The 22,659-nt window shown below is 45.1% G+C and overlaps 1 protein-coding gene and 1 long non-coding RNA gene across 4 annotated transcripts; one reads left to right on the top strand and one right to left on the bottom strand.

Moving 5' to 3' along the window:
- The first annotated feature begins 1,009 nt into the window (after positions 1–1,009).
- On the top strand, positions 1,010–16,470 carry LOC140847331 (uncharacterized). 3 transcript variants are annotated; one of them, XR_012127321.1, is made up of 3 exons: positions 1,010–2,717; positions 5,009–5,138; positions 15,877–16,470. It is a non-coding gene; the product is annotated as an uncharacterized lncRNA (long non-coding RNA). The 3 variants fall into 3 exon arrangements; XR_012127319.1 differs by lacking the exon at positions 1,010–2,717 and having other exon boundaries at positions 2,729–5,138; XR_012127320.1 differs by lacking the exon at positions 1,010–2,717 and having other exon boundaries at positions 2,729–5,138; positions 15,865–16,470.
- Positions 16,471–21,030: 4,560 nt separating this feature from the next.
- Positions 21,031–22,452, bottom strand: MAGEH1 (MAGE family member H1). Its single transcript, XM_017651501.3, has one exon. The coding sequence runs from the start codon at positions 22,209–22,211 to the stop codon at positions 21,552–21,554; it is 660 nt and encodes a 219-aa protein (XP_017506990.1). The 5' UTR covers positions 22,212–22,452; the 3' UTR covers positions 21,031–21,551.
- Positions 22,453–22,659: the final 207 nt, after the last annotated feature.

Genomic DNA, 22,659 nt, shown 5'->3' with positions numbered 1-22,659 from the left:
AGCTGTTTTAGAGGCCATGCTTGTGTACAGGGTTGGGGACAGGGCCATGCCACACACCGCTGTATAGTATGCACTTGGCTTTGGCACCTGGGCCCTGGCAGTTGTGTGAACTGGACGCGATGTCAACATCACGAGGGTCTTCATCTTACTTGGAGGCTCACTGAATCTCTCTCAGGGGACGTCAAGCTTGCTTGTTGGAGACTAGAGTGAACAGACAGGTCTTCACAGCAATTTGTGTCACCCTTTTGGGACTCTCAGACATAACAACTATGGAAATCTTTGCCAAGGCGACTGATGAGGTCAACAGTGATAATAGAGGAGGCTCTGAGTCATGGTACTTGTTTGTATCGATATACAGAAAACCAGTGTAAATGTTTACAAATGCATGTGTGTGTAGCATTAAGCATTCATTTCCTATATACATAGTGGTTATTACAATTTTTATATTCATTATTATGATCATCATCATCTTTCTGCTAGGCATTGAAAATATACACACAAATGTTAGCACAGATAACCTCGGGATGGTGGGATTAAGGTTAAATTTTTCCCAAACTCTTTATAGTTTCAGGGCTTGCAGAAATGTGTGCAATGAGCGTGACGCTTTCCTACAATGCTGAAATACAAAAAGCTACAAAGTTCCATCCTTTCTTGACTGTCAAGGCCCAGCAGAAGTGTTGGCCGCTGTGATATCTTCTCGAACTCTTACACTGCTTACCGCTTCTTGCGCACACAACTCTCCTGATGCTCCGTCAGCAATCAAATCATTCGGTATTTCTTCTTTTGTTCTTGCAGTTTCTTGTTATTTAATCTCCTTCATGATAAGAACCACATTTTGTAACAGTTCCCTCACAATAACAACCAGCAATTGAATGTCTCTCATGGACTAGGCACTGTGCCAGAGCAGAAAGGATGAAACTGCAGTTTGTGGACACTTGCTGCTTCGCAAAAGTGTGTTACTGATCTGCGGTAAGTACATAATTTCAAAGTACATGTTTAGAAAGTTCTATGGCATGCTGAGTCTCTGTGATGTTAAAAAAAATGGGGCTTGTATTTTGTGTGTCTTTGCCATTTTTCCTCTTTCTATTAACTAATTTTCCTTGCATTGTACAAATGGATTTATCTGTGAGTGACTAACTTGGGAAAAAAACAAATACTCTAACTTCACTACAGATAATTAGACAAGCAGCAGTCTAGGGGCTTTGTGAAGTTTGACTGATTTATTTTCCACAGTGTTCCTATAAAGCAGGAGGCATTATTCATGTTTTCGATGGTGTACACATAGGCTGACACAAGTTAGATAACTTTGACTAACTCCCCAAGGTATCATGTAGGACCAGCGTGTTTCCTACTCAACTTGCATAGTTTTCCTCAACTTCTGCTCTATTGGTGCCCAGCACTACATTTATCTTAGCAGGACTTCAAAAGTGCTGTTTCAAAAAATTCCTGGTGGTTGCTTTCTACTTCACAGCACCATATGGGCCAGTGATGCCTCAGGACCAGCTCAAGGACAGCTTTTACTGCAGTTGCTGCAGCAGGGCTGGGGAGCATCATGGACGAGCTGGTCTCTGAAAAGAGGGACACAATTTCCAGCATGTTAATTAAAGCACTCTTTGAAGGGAAAACAGGGAAATGATACTAAATATCCATTTGCAGAGGAGTGAGTACCTGAAGGCCTTGATCACTGTTTGTGTGTCATCTGGTGGTTATTGGAGTAGTGTGTGCCTTGGAGATGCTCATCTAAAATAAGCTGCCCTCCAAATCTGGGTGTTTAGTGGCCCCAGCGTCCTCTCTTCTTCCTCTCTTCCTTTGTTCTTATGGAGTCTGAACTCATTCTCACTGGCTCAGATAAGCCACGTGATTATTCTTTTCCCAGGATAGACCTGGACCCTGTGACCTGAGACCCAATCCTGTGAAAGTCTTATCTGGCCTCAGGCTTGCCCTGCAGATGGGGCTCCACCTCACTGTAAAATTCCTTGGGGTCTTTTGCGAGACAACTTTGGTAGGGAGTAGGAAGACAACAGAATGAAGCCAGCTGGAGGAAGTCCCACAGAGGACAAACAGACTGTGGTGTGCGTGTGTGTGTGTGTGTGTGTGTGTGACAGAGGGAGACAGAGAGAGAGACAGAGATGTCTGTTCCACTTGGAGCTGGGCCATCTTCAGAGGAGGGGCCTGTTTTAAGCAAGTCAAGATCGTGGGGGCTCTGCCGCTCAGCCTCAGACTCAGAGTAGAGTTCCATCACTGAAGTAGCAATGCCATACAGGACACTGAGGCAGGTGCTTGGAATACAGACTGTGGCTTTCGTGTGGTCATTCGAAGAAGGCGTGGTGTGGTGGGCAGGCTTGTTACCAGTGAAAGAGGCAGCAGGAGTAATTCCACAGTGACTTGCCACCAGGTTTGAACCTACAGCTATAAGACTGTATGGAGAGTCAGAATGTGGGCTCAAAATTGTATTCCTCCGATTGTTTGCTAAGTGCCCTTGGCCGATCCATCTGTCTACCTTGTGTAGCACATCTCTAACTTGTAAAATGGGGATCATGATTATAACCTCCTTTATTGAGTTATTTGGAGTATTAAATGTTACTAAGGTGCTCTGAAGTGTGCCTGGCACATAACAGATGCTCAGTAGACATGGAGGGTCAACAAACAGGCTGGTGACTGATGGCAGCAGAGGAGTTCAGGGGAACCAGAAAGCTACCTGACCTCTGCACAAACTGGTAAGTACAGGATTTGTAACCCCTCGTGCATGCTCCAGCCCTCTTCTTTATGCAAGGTCCACGGGCTCTCCTGCCTACTCAGAGTTACTGCTCCAACACTCTCTCTGCCTCCCCTGTGCTGTTGATTTCACTCCTCTCCTCTGAGTACACTTCCCTTCAGCACAATGCTATTTCTTCCATCTGAAGTAAATCTTCTCCTGACTCTGTCTTCCCCCACAAGATGCTGCCCAGTTTCTTTGCTCCCCTTTGCAGTGAAACTCCTCATAGGACTTGTCTATGCTCACTGACTCCTCACCTTCCATTCTCTCTTGAGCCTGTCCAAAGCAGGCTTTATCACTCAATCCTCCAATGAAGCTGCTCTCATCAAGGTCACCAGGGACCTCTGCATTGCTAAATCTAATGGTCAATTCTCGCTCCTCCTCTTTATGCACCTGGCATCAGCACTTTGAGCATAGCTGACCACTGGCTCTCCCTTGACACACTGTTTCATGGGGCTCCCAAGACACTACACTCTCAGTCTATAGCACTGATGACAGCTTCTCAGTCTCCTCAGCTGGCATCTCCTCTTCTCCCCGATCCCTTTACGCCACAGGTCTCTGTTAGTGATCTTCTGTTCTTCTCTATGCACACTCACTCCTCTAGCCATTCTCATGGCTAGTCTCATGGCTTTCACGTGCCTTCTATACATCTTAGGCACAAGCTTTTAGCCAAAGTCCTGACTTCTATACAGCTGAATTCTATAGAACTGCTTATTCAACTCACATGAGTGTTGAAGAGACTCTGAATTCAACATGCCCATAACTGAATTCCTGATCCCCTCCCCATCTATAAAACCTGTTCCAACTACAGTGCTTCCCATATCAGTTGACAGCCATTCCATTCTATTCGTTACCTGGGTGAAAAAACTCTGGAGTCATCCGTGACTCCTCTCTGACACTCTACATCCAAGCCATCAGGAATTCTGTTGGGTCAACCTCAAAATGTATCCAGAAACTGAGTAGTTCTCACCATATCTACAGTTACCAGTAGATGACCCAAACCACCTTCGTCTCTAGTCTGACTTACAAGCAATAGCTTCCTACCTGGTCTCCCTACTCCCACCCTTGCCTGTTTTCACTCTATTATCAATGTGGTAAGTCATCAAAGTCAGATCTTGTAACTCCTCTGCTCAACCACTCATTGCCTCCCTCCTCCTGCCCCTCCACATTGCAAACAAGAGCCAAGGTCCTGAAAATGGCCTAGTGGACCCTACATAGTGTGGGATTCTGTTAATCCCTCTGACCTTATCTCCAACTCCTGTCCTTGTTGCTCACTCCATGCCAGCCACACTGACACTTCCTCGAACGTTCCAGATACCCTCGGGCCTTGGGGACAGGGCAATAACTGCTCCTCCTGCCTGACCAACACTCCCTTTGTTTATCAACAAGGTGAATCCCTTCACCTTCTTCATTTCTTTGTTCAAATGCCACCCCTCCAATGAGGACTACTCTGCCCACCCCCTAGTATTAAATTTAATACTCCCTTTTTTTCTTGGCATTTCCAACTTGCCTTACCCTCTTCTGTGTGAGCTCATCACTACCTCCCTCCCCCAACCAGTACCTTCTCAGGTACTGTATAATTTGTTATTCCAAAAGTTTACCTTTTATTTTCTGTTTTTTATGCAAGAGAGCTTATGATTTGTTCATATATACATCCCAGGTGGCTGGAACCGCGACTGGCACAAATGGACCTCTGTAAATATGGGTTGAATGAGTAAATGGATGAGCTATTAGGTAATCACAACATCCAAAATAACACAGGCACAGTTGTTTTTGAGACTTTACATGCTGGGAATGAATCAAGGGCCTCCTTGGTCTGAATTACAGGACGGATTTCAGGCACTTCTCATGTGTTGCACATTTCGCGATCATATTTGCAAGGGTGTTATTTGTCACAGGAACTGAGGCAGAAGTCGACCAGTTAAGAACTTGGCCTGACTTTCATCTGCTCTTTATGGGATCTACCTTCCCCTCCAAACTACCCTGTGTTAGCTTCAAGCCTGTTGGGTGATGAGCAGTACAAGCCTAGATCACTTTTCCTCCCAAAATCTGTTCCCAAAGCCCTGAATCACTCCAGAGTTGTTCTTCTATATAGCTTTGGCTGAGCTAGCTGAGATCTTCCTTTGTGTAGGTGACCTCACACAGATTTTCAAAGAAATTCCATTAGCTCTTTGTTGTTTAACTCACTAGCCCTGGAGTAACCTATATATATAGGTCTCAGTACAGGTCTCAGTCACCCTCTTCCACCACCAGCACTACTTCAAAAGAATTTCCTTCAGAAAGCTGGAATGCTATGCTTCTGCGAAAGGAAGGAGATGGGCTGACTGCTGATGCCGGGGTTCTTGCTCACGAAGCTGAAGAATGAGCTTCACAAACAGTCAAGGTAGGAGAGCAAGGTACAGGCTTTTATTTAGAGATAAAATGAAAGGACAGAGCTCCCGGCTCATGCCAGGAGGGGACAAGAGAGTCCGTAGTGGTGCGTTGTCTAGGGGGTTTTATAGGCAGTTGAGGATTTTTCCGAGAACATGAAAAAACTTAGGGGTGTGGACTTGTTAAGTGGTCCCTGAATATTAAAAATTAACTTAATGTAAGGAATTTCCTGCCTTGATTTCTCTCTGGGACACCGGTGCCTTGGTCCGGGAGCACATCAAAAGGCTGCCTGCCCACTCCCCAAGGTGGGCTGAGGTATTGTCTACTTGCTAAAGAATCTTGCCTCTTGAACTTCCTGGGTGTTAAAATGCAATCTTATCTTTAAGGTGGAATTCTTCCTGCCTTTTACCATGCCGTCTACAGCTGGGTCTGCATGCTAAGTTAGTTGCTCAGTTTGCAAAATCACCTCGTCAGATCTGAAGGAGGAAAGACAGCACATAGGCCTGGGCCTTTTTAGCACGCTAAAGTGAATCTTAAACATGGTTACAAATGATTAGCATAATAAAACATGTGCTACTCTTCTTTATCTGGGGAGCATTAACTGATCTCACTGAAGAATGATTCCAGAGCTCAATGTTTAACATAGAGTTTTAGCAGGGGGGTTTCCTTGCATGTAGTTACATTGCTCTGACTGCAGATATGCACCCTGCCCCCTCCGGAGGCCCTCACCCTACTCTGACTACATCCATGGTCCCTGTCTCATTCCCCCTTTACAGATAGAGACCCCACCTGCTGCTAGGGAAAGGGGGCCATGACCGCTCTGGCTGCTTCATGCTGAGAGGGGGCGCAGTAAAGGGTGCAGCTAGGTCTCCATCAGTGGACGGTTGAGAGGGCCTCGGAAGATGGGCACTTCTATTCCAGGTTCCATTTCTATTACTATTTGCAGTTTTGTGGCTTCTAGGCAAGATAGAACAAATCATGTTATTAAGTTAAGTAGCAATATCTGGAGTTGGATTTTCCATTCTGGAAGGACAAACTTGATGAGATTAAGAATGCATGGTTGAATATGAGAACTAGAAATAGTAAAACTTTAATTGAAATGATAGGAGAAAACTAAAACTTCTGGGAAATCATAGCCAGATATTTTGAAGAAGCTAGAATTCTGGATCTAGTTTATGTCCCAATGACTAGTACTAGGATTTAGTATGGACAAGGCTGCATTATTGAAACAATACTTTTCTCCAAAATCACCCTCATTTTTATTAGAAGTAACCAGGTTAAGAAAATAATTAACACTTGGCTTTATTATTTGCATAAGTGCAGCAAGAAGAGCAATTGATTACATAGGCTCTTTTAAATGTGCTTTGCTGGAACTTTTTGTAAGGAATTTCAGATTGAACTTTAAAAGGCCTCTCAAGGCCAGAAAGCCAAGTGAGACTTGCCATCAGGTTTTGCGTGCAGTACCTGTAGATTTGGGTGAATTCCTCTCTTCTCAAGGTCCCCAAGACATCCTGAGTTTCCTGTACCTGCCAGGAAGTGACCTTCCTTACTCACCTGGTAAGGCTGCTGGGAACCCTGTAAGCAAGGTACCAGGCCAGTTCTTCCAAGGGGCTTTGTTGGCTATATAAAGTCAACCTTAGTTCCTTAAAGCTGTTCATAGCTGAGCTTTATGCACGTGTCTCTCAGGTATGACATTCCTGTCAAAGCCTTGGTAGTATAACCTGTGTTTTTAATTGGTCCTCTTACAAGGAAAGCAGGTTCTTATTGAACTTATGCAAATAAACATAACGGCCATGAAACATAAAAATAGTCACTGAAAGTTTTTAAATTCTGGAGGGATCAGGTAGAGAGAAAGATAAGTTTCAATTCTGCTTATAAAGATTAGTCATTTAATAAACTGTTGTCAGCTTAAGAGAAAAAGCTTAAAACACTTTATCAGCAACATTTGAAACAAAAAGCCACAAAATCATCTGCCTTAGTTTACTTGATCTTATGTAACCAATACCTGTTCTGCCGAAATCTAGTTCTTTACTAGCTTAGGATTAATAAAACAGGGCTATAAATGACAAAAGACTTACAAATGACAATGGTTAAAGATCTGATGAGAGCTTACTGTAAGGCAGTTGACATAAGGAAATTCTGATATTTCTGTAACACAAAACATTCAGTAACAAAGTTTAGCATCATTCCCTTTGACAGTGCTTTCCAGGTAAATATATATCAGATAAATAAGTCAAATTAGCCAAATACTTTCTCCAATGAGAAAAAAATTCCTCTGACATGTTCCAGGGGCCCTCTGGAAAATATCAGAGTTAAGTAGAGGTAAAGGCACCTTTTTGAATTTGATTTTGGAAAGTTGTCAGAAGAATGTTTCTTTGGCATTTGCTTAAATAAGATTATAGGTTGCCATGAAGCAATACTTATTCATTTAACTAGAATCACAACGAAATACCTCAAAGGCAAATAAAGAAGGTTACACAGTTGTTAGCAAAGTTTAGCTTTTAGTCCTTTTAATATTAAGATCTCATTTTCTTAAATACTCCGACAACTCACTGAGACTTTAAGCATGGGAAACTGCTTTGATGAAACAATTAGAGAACCCATTGCAATCTTTGAATACTAAGAGCAGACTAACAGTTAAGAAAACTTTGTCCTTTTTAACTGAAAACAAAATTCTAATCTTGCTGTATACTTGATACCGAGACTCATTTGCTGTAATTTTATATAGCATGACCATATTAAATTCTTCTACAAACTTTCTATAACCTTCTTTTTACATTTAGAGTTCCCTCTGTAAAAACAGCTGTACTTTAGAACAAAGTTACTTTCTGCTATCAAAAGACACATTCTTTAGGATGCAGAAATGTTTTCCTTATTACTTTAAGTAGTTTTAATTAGAACCTAAAACCATTAGGTACCTTAATTTTTAGTGAACACTGAGAAGCAGGCTATTGTAAACTGTTACACTAGCATTCTTTAGATTGACAAATTTATGAACATTTTATAATTTCTGTAACTATGAGCTCTACAGCACAATCTCTCACTAAACACAAAGTATATCTTCTTAACTTAGCAAAACTTTAAGGTTTTAGGTTACCACAAAGAATCTCAGGCTGTAGGTAGGTATACACACTGTAACACACAATTATTAAGGTGCTCACTTGCCACACTTATTTAGTTCACTCATTCCTAACAACTATGCTAGATTACTTACAAGACCTTTACTGAATATTAGACAAAGTCAAGCCTTTAAGCATTTTATTCTTAAAAGATTTAGCAGATAACATCAACTTAAATGACTTTAGGTAAACTTAGGCAGGTGATAACCATAAGGACATGTCCGTTTCAGTTCAACTTAAATTAGCATTAATGCTTAATATTTTCCATTAGAATTCTCCGGAAGTTTTAGAATGCCCAATTTTCACAAGCGCTTGTCTTTAAATCAATTTCATTAATACCATCCGGAGGTAGAAAAATCTTTCATCTACACGCTTAGACACACATACAGAGTGAGACTTAATGACTACAGTTAGCAACACTCTTCATAAAAAGAACATATATACAGACAGATAAACTGACACAGAGACTTGAGTTACTGATATCCAATGCCTTTTCTTTTAGCGTATTTGACTAAAAGTATCTCAGTTTTCAAGAATACACTCTATGGGCGAGCAGTTTATATAACTGGGTTAAAGTTTAGATGGCCCCAGACTAACAGGGCCGATGAAGGCTCTGAACTGGTAGGGACTGTGTGTGTCCAGGTGGCTGGAAATGAAATGCAAGCACAATTCTAGCTCCAGTCATTTAAAGCCAGGCTGTATTGCAGAAGATACATTTCTTCTGTTTCAGGGAGTCTAGTTTACAAACCTCTCAATTTTTGAAGATAATGAACCCAATAAGTAGAATAGATTTCTACCAAAATAATTTACAAAACTAGTTCCATATTATAGTCTACGGGACTTTTGACTATTTTTCTTCCTTGCATTAAAATAAATTTAGTTGCATAACCTTATTATATTGCATACTTCTCTCAGGGGCCAAGCCTCTCCATTAGAGTTTGTATTGAGGCCAGGCTTGTGTGCAGAAGATAAAACACTTCTTTTTCAGGGTCTGGGGATCAAAATTGCCCCAAGTTCCTCAGATTGCATGCCAGAGGCATGTCTGGCTTTAACCTTGAAGAGGATGCTCCCATCTGAAAGAGAGAGAGAGAGAGAAAGACGGGCGTCTAGCACCTGATCAGCCTCTTTCTCTGCGAGGGCGTCCCCTCGCCTTGGACCTTAGGTGATAGTGGTCTATCACCCCCTCTGCCACGCCTACTGGATTTAACCACTCCTTACCAGTGTGGCCTGTACCTTGTCTTGATTCCCCTCTTGCCTTCCCACTAAGCAGGAGTCGCCTCGGAGCTCTGGATTTAGTGGGACCTGACCTTACCAGTGTGCTCCTACTTTATGCCTTTTGGGAGTTTCCCTAGTTTTCTCTGTGCGAGCTTTCTTTGAACGCTCCCTGCCTGTCTGTTAAGTGCAGGGACTGTCTGACTTCTTGCTGCTAGAGCCCTGATCTAAGTCACAAGCCTGTTTTGCTTTCCCGGGGCTGCAGAAAAGGAAATGCCCAGCCCCAGGACGACTGCCTCTAAGGGAAGGAGATCAACAGAATACTTAATTTACTTGTTGTCCTCAGATTTTAGCTTGATTACTTTACAGACTTCATTTACATTACGCAGGAGAAAGTGGTGCAGGCCTAAGAGGACTGCTTTGAATGGGGAGCAAGGGAGCTTTTTGCTAAGGCCAGAAATAAAATTCAGGGGCTGCCACGGACATTTATAGGGGGTGGGGGCTATACTCTCAAACGCCAGTTTCTGCCACTGCCTGGAAATTATCCCGCTAGTCGCCCACTGTAAGAAATCTGATCTATGAGACAAGAGGTCGGGTGTTATCCGCTGAACTCTTGCATAGGCAGCAGTCTAGCCGGAGGTTCACTGAGCGCCGTCAGATCAGTCGGCCAGAGCCGAGATCCAAGGACCACTGTCTATTAGTCCGGTCTGCCCTCGGAGTCTGCAGATTAGGATAGGAAAGTAGGAAATCGGCTCAGCCACTCCCCGACATTCCTGTCTGTCTGGAGGCGGGGGATCAAGGAGCGGCAGACACCAGGAAACCTTTCACCCAAGACTTAAGACTGGTAGCCAATGCTAATCATCTCTTAAGTGGCTAACGGGTGCCCAGACACATTTTTATGATGCAAATAGTACAGCACTTAGGAATAAGAGTGAAGCATAGGTCTCCTACCTTACGGCGGTGAGCATCAGGTTCCGTGAGATTGATGAAGTTAGGAGAGAGTTAGGGACGTCCCCTGCCTCACTCAGAGGCCAGGGTGGCCTGAAGAAGCAAGTTGGAAGTCAGAGAGAGAGAGAGAGAGACAGAGAGGTGCTCCTCACGGATACCCAGTTGGGCTGTTGGGGTCTGATTCCAGACGCGCGGACCTTTGAGAAGCCGCTGAAGTGTAGCCTCAGCCGAGACTCTTGCAGCTGCCCACAGCTTTCCTCAGTCCCTCACATCCGAGGAGATGCCTCTGAAAGGGAATCCTGGCCTCCACTCAGCTGACTTTCCCGGCTCCCAAGGGAGACAGAGGATCCACTGAGGGAGACGCAGGGGAACCTGTCGCTCGAGACTTTGAGATCGGCAGTCGGGCTAGTCCCATTTAAGTGGCGGATGAGCACCCGATGTTGTGCACCACAGACAGCTTCCTTCTATAAGGACAGTGTAAGAAAAGGCAGGCTTGGATGCTGATACTCACCTCCAAAGTTATACCGGATGAGCCCCCAAAGATGATGCCGGGGTTCTTGCTCACGAAGCCGAAGAATGAGCTTCACAAATAGTCAAGGTAGGAGAGCAAGGTACAGGCTTTTATTTAGAGATAAAGTGAAAGGACAGAGCTCCCGGCTCACGCCAAGAGGGGACAAGAGAGTCCGTGGTGGTGCGTTGTCTAGGGGTTTTATAGGCAGTTGAGAATTTTTCGAGAACGCAAAAAAGAGTTTAGGGGTGTGTGTAAGAATATATAATTTATCCTCCATTTGCCCCATGGTCCCAAGCACATAAGCCGGTGAGAATTATGCCTGGGCTTGCCTGGGGCTTGCTGGGTTTACCCCGCCTTATCTCTAAACATCCCGACCCTCCCCCAAGGCAACAGGCCTAGGGGATCTTCCACAATAAAAGGCACCACGCTGCTGCCCTCTCTCTCTCTCTCTCTCTCTCTCTCTCTCTCTCTCTCGGCCTCTCTCTGCTGCCCTCTCTCTCTCTCTCTCTCTTTTTCTCTGTCTCTCTGTCCCGCTGCTCTCTCTGCTGCGCGCTCTCTCTCTCTCTCTCTCCCCCCACCCCCATCTTGGGCAGCCACTCTCTCCTTCAGATAATAAAGTCTCTTGCGTGGGCCCGTGTCTCCTGAGTCGTTCTGGGTAAGGAGGGTCGCGGCGAGATACCCTTTCATTGGTGCTGTGACTTCGGATGAGGCTCTCCCATTGACTTTGCTCTTCCACCGGGAACCTGACCTGCTCTGGGAACCCTCGCTGCCCGATCCTCCTCCACGGGCTCACCGTCCACTTCCCCGGTCGCTCGTCTTCTCGCCGAACACTGGCCTTCGATTTGGTGAGTCTCCCCTTCATGGTTGACTTAAATGTCCCTTTGGAACCTGGGAAGTGACCGTTGAGTGTCCGGCACCCCCAAGGGCTCCTCTGGGACAGGGGCACCCCCAACCATGACTTTCAGAGTCACGGCTGATCCCCATAGTCGACCCTTCTCTGCCTCCCCATGGTGAGAATCCTCATCCACTGAGGCCCGATCTCCCTTTATCTACGTTTCTACTCGACTCGAAAACTCCTGGTACCAGGTACTGAGCCTCCCCAGCGTTTTCGCCTCCGACCCCACAGTTAGAGGTGGTGACGACCCCCTAACTGTGCCTGGTCTTCTCCGCGACCTTCTCAATTGCTCAGGGATGCCTCAGCGACTTCTGAACAGTCTTGTTCTCACCATGGGATCTGGCCCCTCCATTCCCGCAGGTTCACCGCTAGGGTGCTTACTCAATAATCTAAAGCCCCTCCACCTCACTCCAGACCTCAAACCTTTTAAGCTTGTTCGCTACTGTAATGAGATCTGGCCACAATATCCTTTAGACAATCAGTCTAAATGGACCCCAAATGGCTCTTTAGATCCTAAAATTCTCCGCGACTTATACAACTTCTGTGAGCGTACAGGCAAATGGAAAGAGATCCCATATATCCAGGCTTTCTCCTACCTCCGAACCAAGCTCTCTCTCTGTCTCCCCTGCAATCCTAAACACCTACTACTTGCCTTAAAGTCCACACCCCTAAGCGTTTTTCACGTTCCCAAATATCCTCAACTGCCTATAAAACCCCTAGACAATGCACCACCATGGGCTCTCTTGTCCCCTCCTAGCTCATGCCAGGAGCTCTGTCTGTCCTCTCACTGTATCATTACGTCTCGATCTGTATGTTTGTGTCTAAGTGTGTAAATGAAAAATATTTTTCTACCTCCGGATGGTATTAATAAAAATTGATTTGAAGACAAGCGCTTGTAAAAATTGGGCATTCTAAAACTTCCAGAAAATTCTAATAGAAGATATTAAGCATTAGTGCTAATTTAAGTTGAACTGAATAGACATGTCCTTATGGATATCAGCTGCCTAAGTTTACCTGAAGTCATTTAAGTTGATAGTATTTGTTAAATCTTTCAAAGAAAAATGCTTAAAGTGAAGTATAGCTTTGTCTAATGTGAGTAACTATTTAAGCAAGTGCCTTAAAACTTTTAACAACTTCCCAGAATCTAATGCAAAAAGGTTCTTTTACCTCTAGTTCACTCTGATATGTTCCAGAGGGCCCCTGGAACATGTCAGAGGAATTTTTTCTCATTGAGGAAAATATTTGGCTAATTTGGCTTGTTTACCTGCTTAATTACCTAGAAGGCACTGTCACAGGGAATGATGCTAAACTTTGTTACTGAATGTTTTGTGTTACAGAAAGATCCAAATTTCCTTATGACAACTGGCTTATAATAAGCTCTCAGCAGATCTTTAACCATTGTCATTTGTAAGTCTTTTGTCATCTATACTCACTGTTTTATTACCCCTAAACTAGCAAAAAACTATATTTCAGCAGAACAGGTATTAGTTAACATAGGATTAAGTAAACTAAGGAAGATGATATGGTGGCTTTTTGTTTCAAATGTTGTTGATAAAGTGTTTTAAGCTTTTTCTCTTAAGCCGACAACAGTTTAGTAAATGACTGCCTTTATAAGCAGAATTGAAACTTTATCTTTCTCTCTACCTGATCCCTCCAGAATTTAAAAACTCTCAGTGACTATTTTTATATTTCATGGCAGTATGTTTATCTGCACAAGTTCAATAAGAATCTGCTTTCCTTGTAAGAGGACCAATTAAAAACACTGGTTATATTACCAAGGCTTTGACTGGAATGTCATACCTGAGAGACACGTGTGTAAACTCAGATATGAACAGACAGCTTTAAGGAACTAAGATAGACTTTATAAAGCCAACAAAGCCCCTTAGAAGAACTGGCCTGGTACCTTGCTTACAGAGTTCCCAGCAGCCTTACCAGGTGAGTAAGGAAAGTCACTTCCTGGCAGGTGCAGGAACCTCAGGAAGAGAGGAATTCACCCAAATCTACAGGTACTGCAGGAACAAGCTGATGGCAAGTTTGGCTTGGCTTTCTGGCCTCAAGAAGCCCTTAAAAGTTCAATCGGAAATTCCTTACAAAAAGTTCCAGCAAAGCACATTTAAAAGATCCCATGTAATCAATTACTCTTCTTGCTGCACTTATGCAAATAATCAAGCCAACTGTTAATTATTTTCTTAATCTGGCTACTTCTAATAAAAATGAGGGTGATTTTAGAGAAAAGTATTGTTTCAATAATGCAGTCTTATCTATACTAAATCCTAATACTAGTCATTGAGATGTAAACTCGATCCATAATTCTAGTTTCCCCATGATACCTGGCTATGATTCTCAATTAGACTCTTAGCATTTCTAGTTTTCATATTCAGCCATGCATTCTTAATCTTGTCGTTTGTCCTTCCAGAATGGAAAATCCAACTCCAGATGTTGCTACTTAACCTAATAACAATTTGTTCTATCTTGCCTAGAAGCCACAAAACTGCAAATAGTAATAGAAATGAAACCCGGAATAGAAGTGCCAACCTTCCGAGGCCCTCTCAACTGACCAGTGATGGAGACCTAGCTGCACCCTTTACTGCGCCCCCTCTCAGCATGAAGCAGCCAGAGCGGTCGTCGCCCCTGTTCCCTAGCAGCAGCTAGAGTCTCCATCTGTACAGGGGGGAATGAGACAGGGACCATAGGCTTTAGAATAAGGTGAGAGCCTCTGAAGAAAGCAAGGCAGGATATTTGCAGTCAGAGCAATGTTACTACATGCAAGGAAACCCCCCTACTAAAACTCGATGTTAAACATTGAGCTCTAGAACCATTCTTCAGTGAGATCAGTTAATGTTCCCCAGATAAAGAAGAGTAGCACATGTTTTACTATGCTAATCATTTGTAACCATGTGTAAGACTCACTTTAGCATACTAAAAGGCCCAGGCCTATGTGCCGTCTTTCCTCCTTCAGATCTGAGGAGGTAATTTTGCAAACTGAGCAATTAACTTAGCATGCAGACCCAGCTGTAGATGGCATAGTAAAAGGCAGGATTCTTTAGCAAATAGACAATACCTCAGCCCACCTCTGGAGCTGAGCAGGCAGCCTTTTGATATGCTCCCAGACCAAGACGCTGGTATCCCAGAGAAAAATCAAGGCAGAAAATTCCTTATGTTAAGTTAATTTTTAATATTCAGGGAACACTTAACAAGTCCTTCCCCAAGGCTTTAGAGATAGTCCCCATCTTTTTGGACAGGCTCTAACACAAGACCTCAAATCCCTTACTCTCTTGAGCTCCACCCTCCTTCAATATATAGATGATCTCCTGTGTAGTCCCTCCCTACAAACCTCTCAACAGGATACTATTCTCCTTTTAAACTTTCTCTCAGAACACAGCTATTGAGTTACACCCTCCAAAGTTCAGCTGTCTGCCGCTTAGGTCACATACCTGCGAGTTCAGCTCTCCCCGCGCTACAAGGCCATTACTGCAGACAGAAAAAAAAAAAACTTCTCCAAACCATGCCCGTTCCAAACAACAAAGACACCATCCCTAACTACCAAATGGCAAAGACCATACACAGTAATCCTTTCCACGCCAACTGCAGTTAAACTCCAGGGTCTTCCCCATTAGATACACAACTCCCACCTTAAGCCATTTGTCTCATCTTATTCCCCTCCCACCAAATCTCCCACATGTTCCTACTCCACCCTGACAGGACCTCTTACTCTCCATATTTCGCGCTGCTCATCTCCACTTCCACTCATCACTGAAGAAGTTTTTCCAGCACAGAGTCCTAAGACCTCCCTTACAACCGCCATACGTCATGCTTCAGGATTATTAACCCTGGTCTCAACACTTACTCTCTCACCAGACCTATCTTCCCAAGGCCAGCCCTTTCTTCTCTTTCAGACTGTCCAAAAGATTGCACCATCAAGGATTCCCTTTGCCCTACAGGCTTGCTTTGCTGCCTACACATATGTCCCCAAAAATGCTATTAATTCAGCCACCCTATATAAACATAGCAATCAGCCCAAATGCAAAAACTTTCTAACCAAACCTTTAACCAGCTTATATTACAGGATTACCAACCCCTCTCCGAAGATGGTGATCCTTATTGAACCCGGAAAATGCCATCGCCACTGCAGACCAAGGGCTCATCTGAGGACCGCCCCCCATCAATACAAAAATGAACTTCATCGCCCCTAATCAGCAGGAAGCAGTTACTGAAGACTAACCTTCACCCCTTCCCAAATCCTCTACCACTTATAAAACAGAAAAGGGATGAATGTAAGAACATATAATTTATCTTCCATTTGCCCCATGGTCCCAAGCACGTAAGCCGGTGAGAATTATGCCTGGGCTTGCCTGGGGCTTGCTGGGCTTTCCCCGCCTTATCTCTAAACATCCCGACCCTCCCCCAAGGCAACAGGCCTAGGGGATCCTCCACAATAAAAGGCACCACGCTGCTGCCCTCTCTCTCTCTGCCTCTCTCTGTCTGTCTCTCTGCTGCCCTCTCTTTGTTCTGTCTCTTTGTCCCCCTGCTCTCCCTGCTCTCCCTGCTCTCTCTCTCTCTGCATCCCACTGCTCTCTCTGCTGCTCCCTCTCTCTCTCTCTCTCCCCACCCCCATCTGGGGCAGCCACTCTCTCCTTAAGATAATAAAGTCTTGCGTGGGCCCGTGTCTCCTGCGTCATTCTGGGTAAGGAGGGTCGCGGCCAGATACCCTTTCAGTGTGAACTTGTTAAGTGGTCCCTGAATATTAAAAATTAACATAAGGAATTTCCTGCCTTGATTTCTCTCTGGGACACCGGCGCCTTGGTCTGGGAGCACATCAAAAGGCTGCCTGCCCAGCCCCCAAGGTAGGCTGAGGTATTATCTACTTGCTAAAGAATCTTGCCTCTTGAACTTCCTGGGTGTTAAAATGCAATCTTATCTATAAGGTGGAATTCTTCCTTTTACCATGTTGTCTACAGCTGGGTCTGCATGCTAAGTAAGTTGCTCAGTTTGCAAAATCACCTAGTCAGATCTGAAGGAGGAAAGACAGCACATAGGCCTGGGCCTTTTAGTATGCTAAAGTGAATCTTACACGTGGTTACAAATGATTAGCATAATAAAACATGTGCTACTCTTCTTTATCTGGGGAACATTAACTGATTTCACTGAAGAATGATTCTAGAGCTCAATGTTTAACATAAGAGTTTTAGCAGGGGAGTTTCCTTGCATGTAGTTACATTGCTCTGACTGCAAATATCCCGCCCTGCCACCTCCAGAGGCCCTCACTCTACTCTGACTACATCCACGGTCCCTGTCTCACTGCTACTTATCTCACAGTGGCGAATGTGAGCCCAGGCAGAATCCATACCTATCTTTCACCATGGCCATTGTCTGCTCTGTACCTGACTGCTGAGGCCATATCCACAACACTGAGACCAAGGAGGATACCCCTCAGCCTGACCTCTTGCATGGGCAGATACCCACTGCATGCTGCCTGTGTTTTATCCCAGGCATTCCACTCTGCCAGCCTGTTGTACCTTCTGGGTTGGAAACAGCATCAGTGAGTAATGTTGCAGTGCCAGGAAGGTTTCTGCTTGGTTGGCCCACTGTGTGATAGCCAGGACCTAAGATCTGAGAATTGATGGAGTGTTCAGGGGGACAAAGTTTCTGAGCAATATGTTGTGATGGGGAAGACACACTTGTCTTGGGAAGAAATATCTACTGTACACATAACAAAAGCTATGTGTAATAACTATTAAAAGTTATAAAAGCTAAAATGGTGCTCAAGGGTGTGTGGCAACTGGGGCTGTGACAAATCAGAATAAAGGGACGCCCAGTGCTAATCCCCAAATGTCTTATTGACCTTATTTTCCCACACCTCCTCACCCCACCCCAGCATGCTCCTTCTCACTCTTACCCTTGGTTGTAGTGAAGATTGAAGACACAAGATGTCCCCAAGACTGGGTGGAACCCCAGGTGTCCTCATGGTGCAGTCTGATGTTTTAGTAAAACAGTGTGGGCTTCAGACTTGGCCAGCCCTGGGTTCATGCCCAAGGCTGTCACTGACCAACAAGCTGGGCCTAGCAATTTGCTTCTCATATCTGACCCTGAGTTTTCTCCTCTGTAAACTTGGCCTGGTGGGCCCTACCTTGCCGGACTTGCTGCAAAAGTTAGAGACAATGTATGAAAACAGCCATCAAAGTGCCTGGTACAATTAGTCGGGAAATGGCAGCTGCCACTCTTGCTATGCATTATGGACTCGGGCTGTCTATCCCTGAACTGACTAAACAACTGGAGTGTTCTAGGACCCAGAAACTCAGTCCATTTCAGAGACATTCTGGCAACTACAACTGTAGCTTTTCCACTCACTTTGTAGAGACTGTTAGCGTGGGGCCAGCTTAGGTTGCTGACGTATACTGCAAGAGGATCCCAGCTTGTGTCCCATCTGGATACTGCTCCAAGCTCAGAGAATTTATGTAAATGAAGCAATAAATAATCCCTTTTTCTCACTACCTTCCAGAAACCCCTTTCCCTGCCTCTCCCCCAGCCCTGTCATTCAGGGCTGCCTGTGCTTTATCCCAGGCACTCACTCCACTCTGCTCAAGGTAAAGAGTTTCACAGCTACCGGAAATCCTGCCCTTGCTCAGCCTTTAATCAAATGAAGATTAACTCTTTGCAGTACCAAGGTAGTGTCTTGGGGGACAGGGAGGGGTGGATGACACAATAAACCTCCAGGCCAAGGGAGGAATGGGCCTGGCCCATTGATTGCTTCCTTGCTGGGCTGAGGCAGGCCACCCAATCCTTTATGCCTCCCTGTGAAGCCTCATGCCTGAGGCCTTCAGGATTCCAGCAGCCCAGCCATCTCTTCTACAGTGCAGCTTGTGGTAAACTCCCACTCTTCTCCCTTTATACTGGGAACTACTTGTTCTCCAACTGAATTAAGCATCTTGGCCCACACTTGCAAAGTAACTATTTTAGAAAATTGGATGATTTATTCCACACCGGAACCAAAGAAACCTGGGCTCAGACAGGTTTTGGAGGGACACTATTTCTTCCCCTGAGCTAGCTGGAGCTTCCTGTAAAATGCGGGGTAATCTTACCGAGCTGGCAGAGATAATATGTGATAAGCCCCCAATACAGAGGAGAGGCTCAATCAGTCTTTGCTCTCTGCGGGCTCTCCCACTTACTGTCTGACTGACCTGAAGCTGATTGACTTCATTGAGCCCTTATCTGTAAAAGGGGGAGAATTTAAAGTCAGCCTTGTCCTCAAAAGGGTTTGGTGCTGCAGTTGGGGTTACTGAGAGCTGTCTCACTGACTTCACACATTTCTTTTGAACACAGAGACCTTGTGAGTGCATCGTCAGGCAGAGAAGGACAGCAGGGTGGCCTATAGGAAGCAGGGAGCAGGCATGGGGTCTTGTCTAGGATCTGTTGCTTGCCACCCTTGTAGCTTTAGACAGGAAAGCCACTTAGTAATCTGAACCTCAGGTCCACACCTTCTCTATCTCTGGAGGTAGTACTGACAAAGCTGGCCCCTCCAGGGCCAGAAACATGCCTTTGGTTTTTCTGCAGCCCCAGTTTCCCTCACACTGCCTGAATCATTCATAGAAGGCTATCACCATTTTCTTGTTTGCTGAGTGAAGTTGGAGCTGCTGAAGGGTCATAGTATCTACTTTAGTTTGGACCCTCCTTTGCCCTGCAGGCTGATGTCTATGGGTCCCTGGGCCTTTGCCGGAAAGTCATTTGCTAGCCTACCCTAGCCCCAGTGATTTTCCCTTGCACACAGCTGGGAGCATGGTGAGACTGACTGGGGGCAAAGAAAGAAGGTATTCTGGCCACTCTTGTGTGTGATAGGTGTTCCCTCCGAGCCCCAAAAGGCTAAGTGAGGCACCCTTCCTTGAAGCTCCCTATTAGGTGGCTTAGTTCATACCATGTCCAACTCTGGGGGTAAATGTGGTAGGCTTTGGGGGTGGCCAGAGCCTCTTATTTGTGTCCTTTGCATGCAACTGATGAGAGTGTGAGGGATGACTCCCACATCTCCAGATCTGCAGCAGGGTGAGGTAGAGGATTCAGGAGCCCCTAGTGATAATAGAATGGATGGAAAGAACATTGAGCTCCTTGGTACAATGAGGTAAGAAAATAAGAAAGCTCCTGGAGGTAGGAAGAAACCTGATACCACATGCCTTAGTACACCATGGGCCACCATGCCAGGTAAGCCCTCTGGTCTTACTACACTGGCTGAAGGAGAGAGTCAAAGTGCTAATTCTGCCCCACACCCTGGAAACACAGACACACACACACACATTTTTAATAAAACAATTTGTGCACCCTAACAAACTGTATTTCTTGAGAGAAGTGCCAGGTTACCCTTCAGAGATGCCACAGGTTGAGACTTCTCCCTGGTTCATCCAAGAGGGTCTGGTGTTTTGGAGCATTTCTGTTTTTCTTTTTTTACCATTGTTCCAGGATTACCATTATTATTAATCATTTTTGTTCTCATTAAAATCAGCTGTAGCTCCCACCTTTGAGACTCTAGTCCCTGCTCCCCTCTTCCCTACCTCATTCCTTTTTCTCCACTTCCCCTCGACATAACCTTAATAGTTCAGTGAAGAATTTGTTTTTTCTTTAATGTCCATGTTGCCTTTAGTGCCCTCATATTTGCTTCCTTCCCCATCTCTGGCAATAATTTCCCAGACCTCAGGATGTCATCTCAGTGAGAATTTTCTGACAGTCCTATCCTTTTAATTTCTGTAGTATCCCACAACATCCTCTTCCCTGCAACCACCCCTCTCTCCTCTGCCCTTCTCTCAAGCTGAATTAAGTGTATTTTCTATTTCTACAGCATCCCTTCACGTTCCTTTCCCTTTGCCAATGCCTCCTCCCCGCAGCTGGGTTAAGTATCCAAAAAGTACCTAATACATAGTATTGTCAGAGTATGCTCTGATGCCCCTTTCAAATTCCCCCAGGCTTATTTAAGCATCTCTTGGATTTTCATAGCACCTTTTGGTGGCCTCCTTCCTGTCCCACTCCCAAGACAGGTCACGTAAGCTGTTCTGAATTTTCATGGGCACTCCATGCTCACTCCCCACTACAGCATTCACCACACTGCCAGTTTATGTATTTGTCACTCCCACCACCTAATCTAGAATTCCGTAGAACTGAGGGCTGTGTGCTGTGGAGTGTACCCAGAAACTAGACTGGTGCCTCACACATAACCGGTGGTCAATAAATGAACAAGGTGTCTTCGTCATGATGCTTTTATTGTTTTCTATATTCTGCAGTAAATAAGCAAAACCAATGTAGTTGTCAGTCTACACAACAGCAGACACAACGGTTTCCAGAACACTCACACATAAAAGAAGTCCCCCATTCTTCTCTAACATCATTGGTTATTTCAAACTTTCAAAGAACAGCCTATTTCAATGATTTAAAATATGCTCTGGATCCCAGAATGATGAAAGGTTCTCATTTTATAACGTTAGCAAATCTTATATTTAATCTTAATGACAGAAAACACATTTTTGCAATCATATCTTTAAACATATTGTGATCTTAACAACTGTATTAAGATGAATAAAATTTTACGATATCCAAAAGAAACTCTGTTTTGCAATTAAACAATTAGCACTGATCACAAATACCAAACACAGTGTCTACCCCACTCTTCACCATTATATTCAACTCAGGACCCAGGTAATCTACACTTTGGGGTACCTTTGATTCTCTTTCCAACCCCCCTGTAGGGTCTGCCCCCTGTTTTCCCTAAGGGGCGGAGTAACCCCTAGCACCTGAATTGAGGATAGCCTCAACTTCTGCATCATCATCTGAATCCCAATCGTAATTACATGGCCAGTCTTTAGAGCATCGGTTACGCACCCTTGCCACAAAATGCAAGACTTTCAGCTTGCTAGATTCCACATGCGCTCGAGGTCCCCAGAAAAACTCGTACTCCACGGGACTGCTCCGAGGCACCTGCTTATAAATCAGGTACCCTCTGCGCACGAACTCTTCTGTGACGACCTTCTTTGGATCTCCAAAGATGCTGTGCTGCTGGCCAGGCTGCATCCCCAACTTCCCCAGCACTTTCCAGACCAGTGCCTCCTTCGCGCTGTTGCCCATGATGAAGATAAGGGCTAAAATGGACATCAGCAGACTTTTCTTGGTGCCTTGAAAATTGCTCCGGGCTACAGAAGGTTTTTGCGCTAGAACAGTGCTTGAAGCTTCCTCTGGGGTGGTGGAAGCCTTCTCCGCAGTGCTCGGGTTTTCCTCCGAGCCGCTCAGGTCATCCTCGGGGGTGCTCGGGACCACAGAGGTTGCCATCGGGGTCTCGGATGCTTCCGAGGCCTGTATCTTACGATTATTGCGGTTCTCCTCTGCGGCCCTAGCGTTACGGCGGCGCCGACTCTTCCGTCCCCGAGGCATGTCTCCTGCTAGGGGTGCCGAGACTAAGGCAATCCTAGGGAAGGATGCCTGTAACCTCTGCAGAAAGCAACTATCTCTACCTTAAGAAGGGGCCGCCACTGAAGCCACCGATGTCAATAGAGTCTTTGTAGCAAGTAGCCAGACGTTCTCAGCAAAAGAGCTCACTCCCACGCAACCCGAGTTGCTTGAGCAGCACTCGTCACAACAGCAAGGGGGCAAGAAGGCTCGGCAAAATTGGCTCCGCCTCTTCTGCCACGCACTCGCCTAACCCTAAAGAGGAAGTAGGCGGCTCCCACACGCCGACTTCCGCTGTCAGATGGAGAAAGGGGAAGACCACGGGCAAGGGTGGGACTAGAGGAGGAACGACAATTTAGGGATTGGCAAAGGCAGGGATATGCACAGGAGAAATGGATAACATAGATTTCCTGTATTTTTCAGGCGAGTACAA

Source organism: Manis javanica, chromosome X (genome assembly GCF_040802235.1).
Source record: "Manis javanica isolate MJ-LG chromosome X, MJ_LKY, whole genome shotgun sequence".
NCBI lineage: Eukaryota > Metazoa > Chordata > Mammalia > Pholidota > Manidae > Manis > Manis javanica.
Note: the sequence above shows the minus strand (reverse complement) of the source record. Positions and strands in the feature narration are given on the sequence as shown.

Bases quoted from the DNA above. Each gene is read 5' to 3' on its own strand.
- MAGEH1 (XM_017651501.3), bottom strand. From the start codon at position 22,211: ATGCCTCGGGGACGGAAGAGTCGGCGCCGCCGTAACGCTAGGGCCGCA.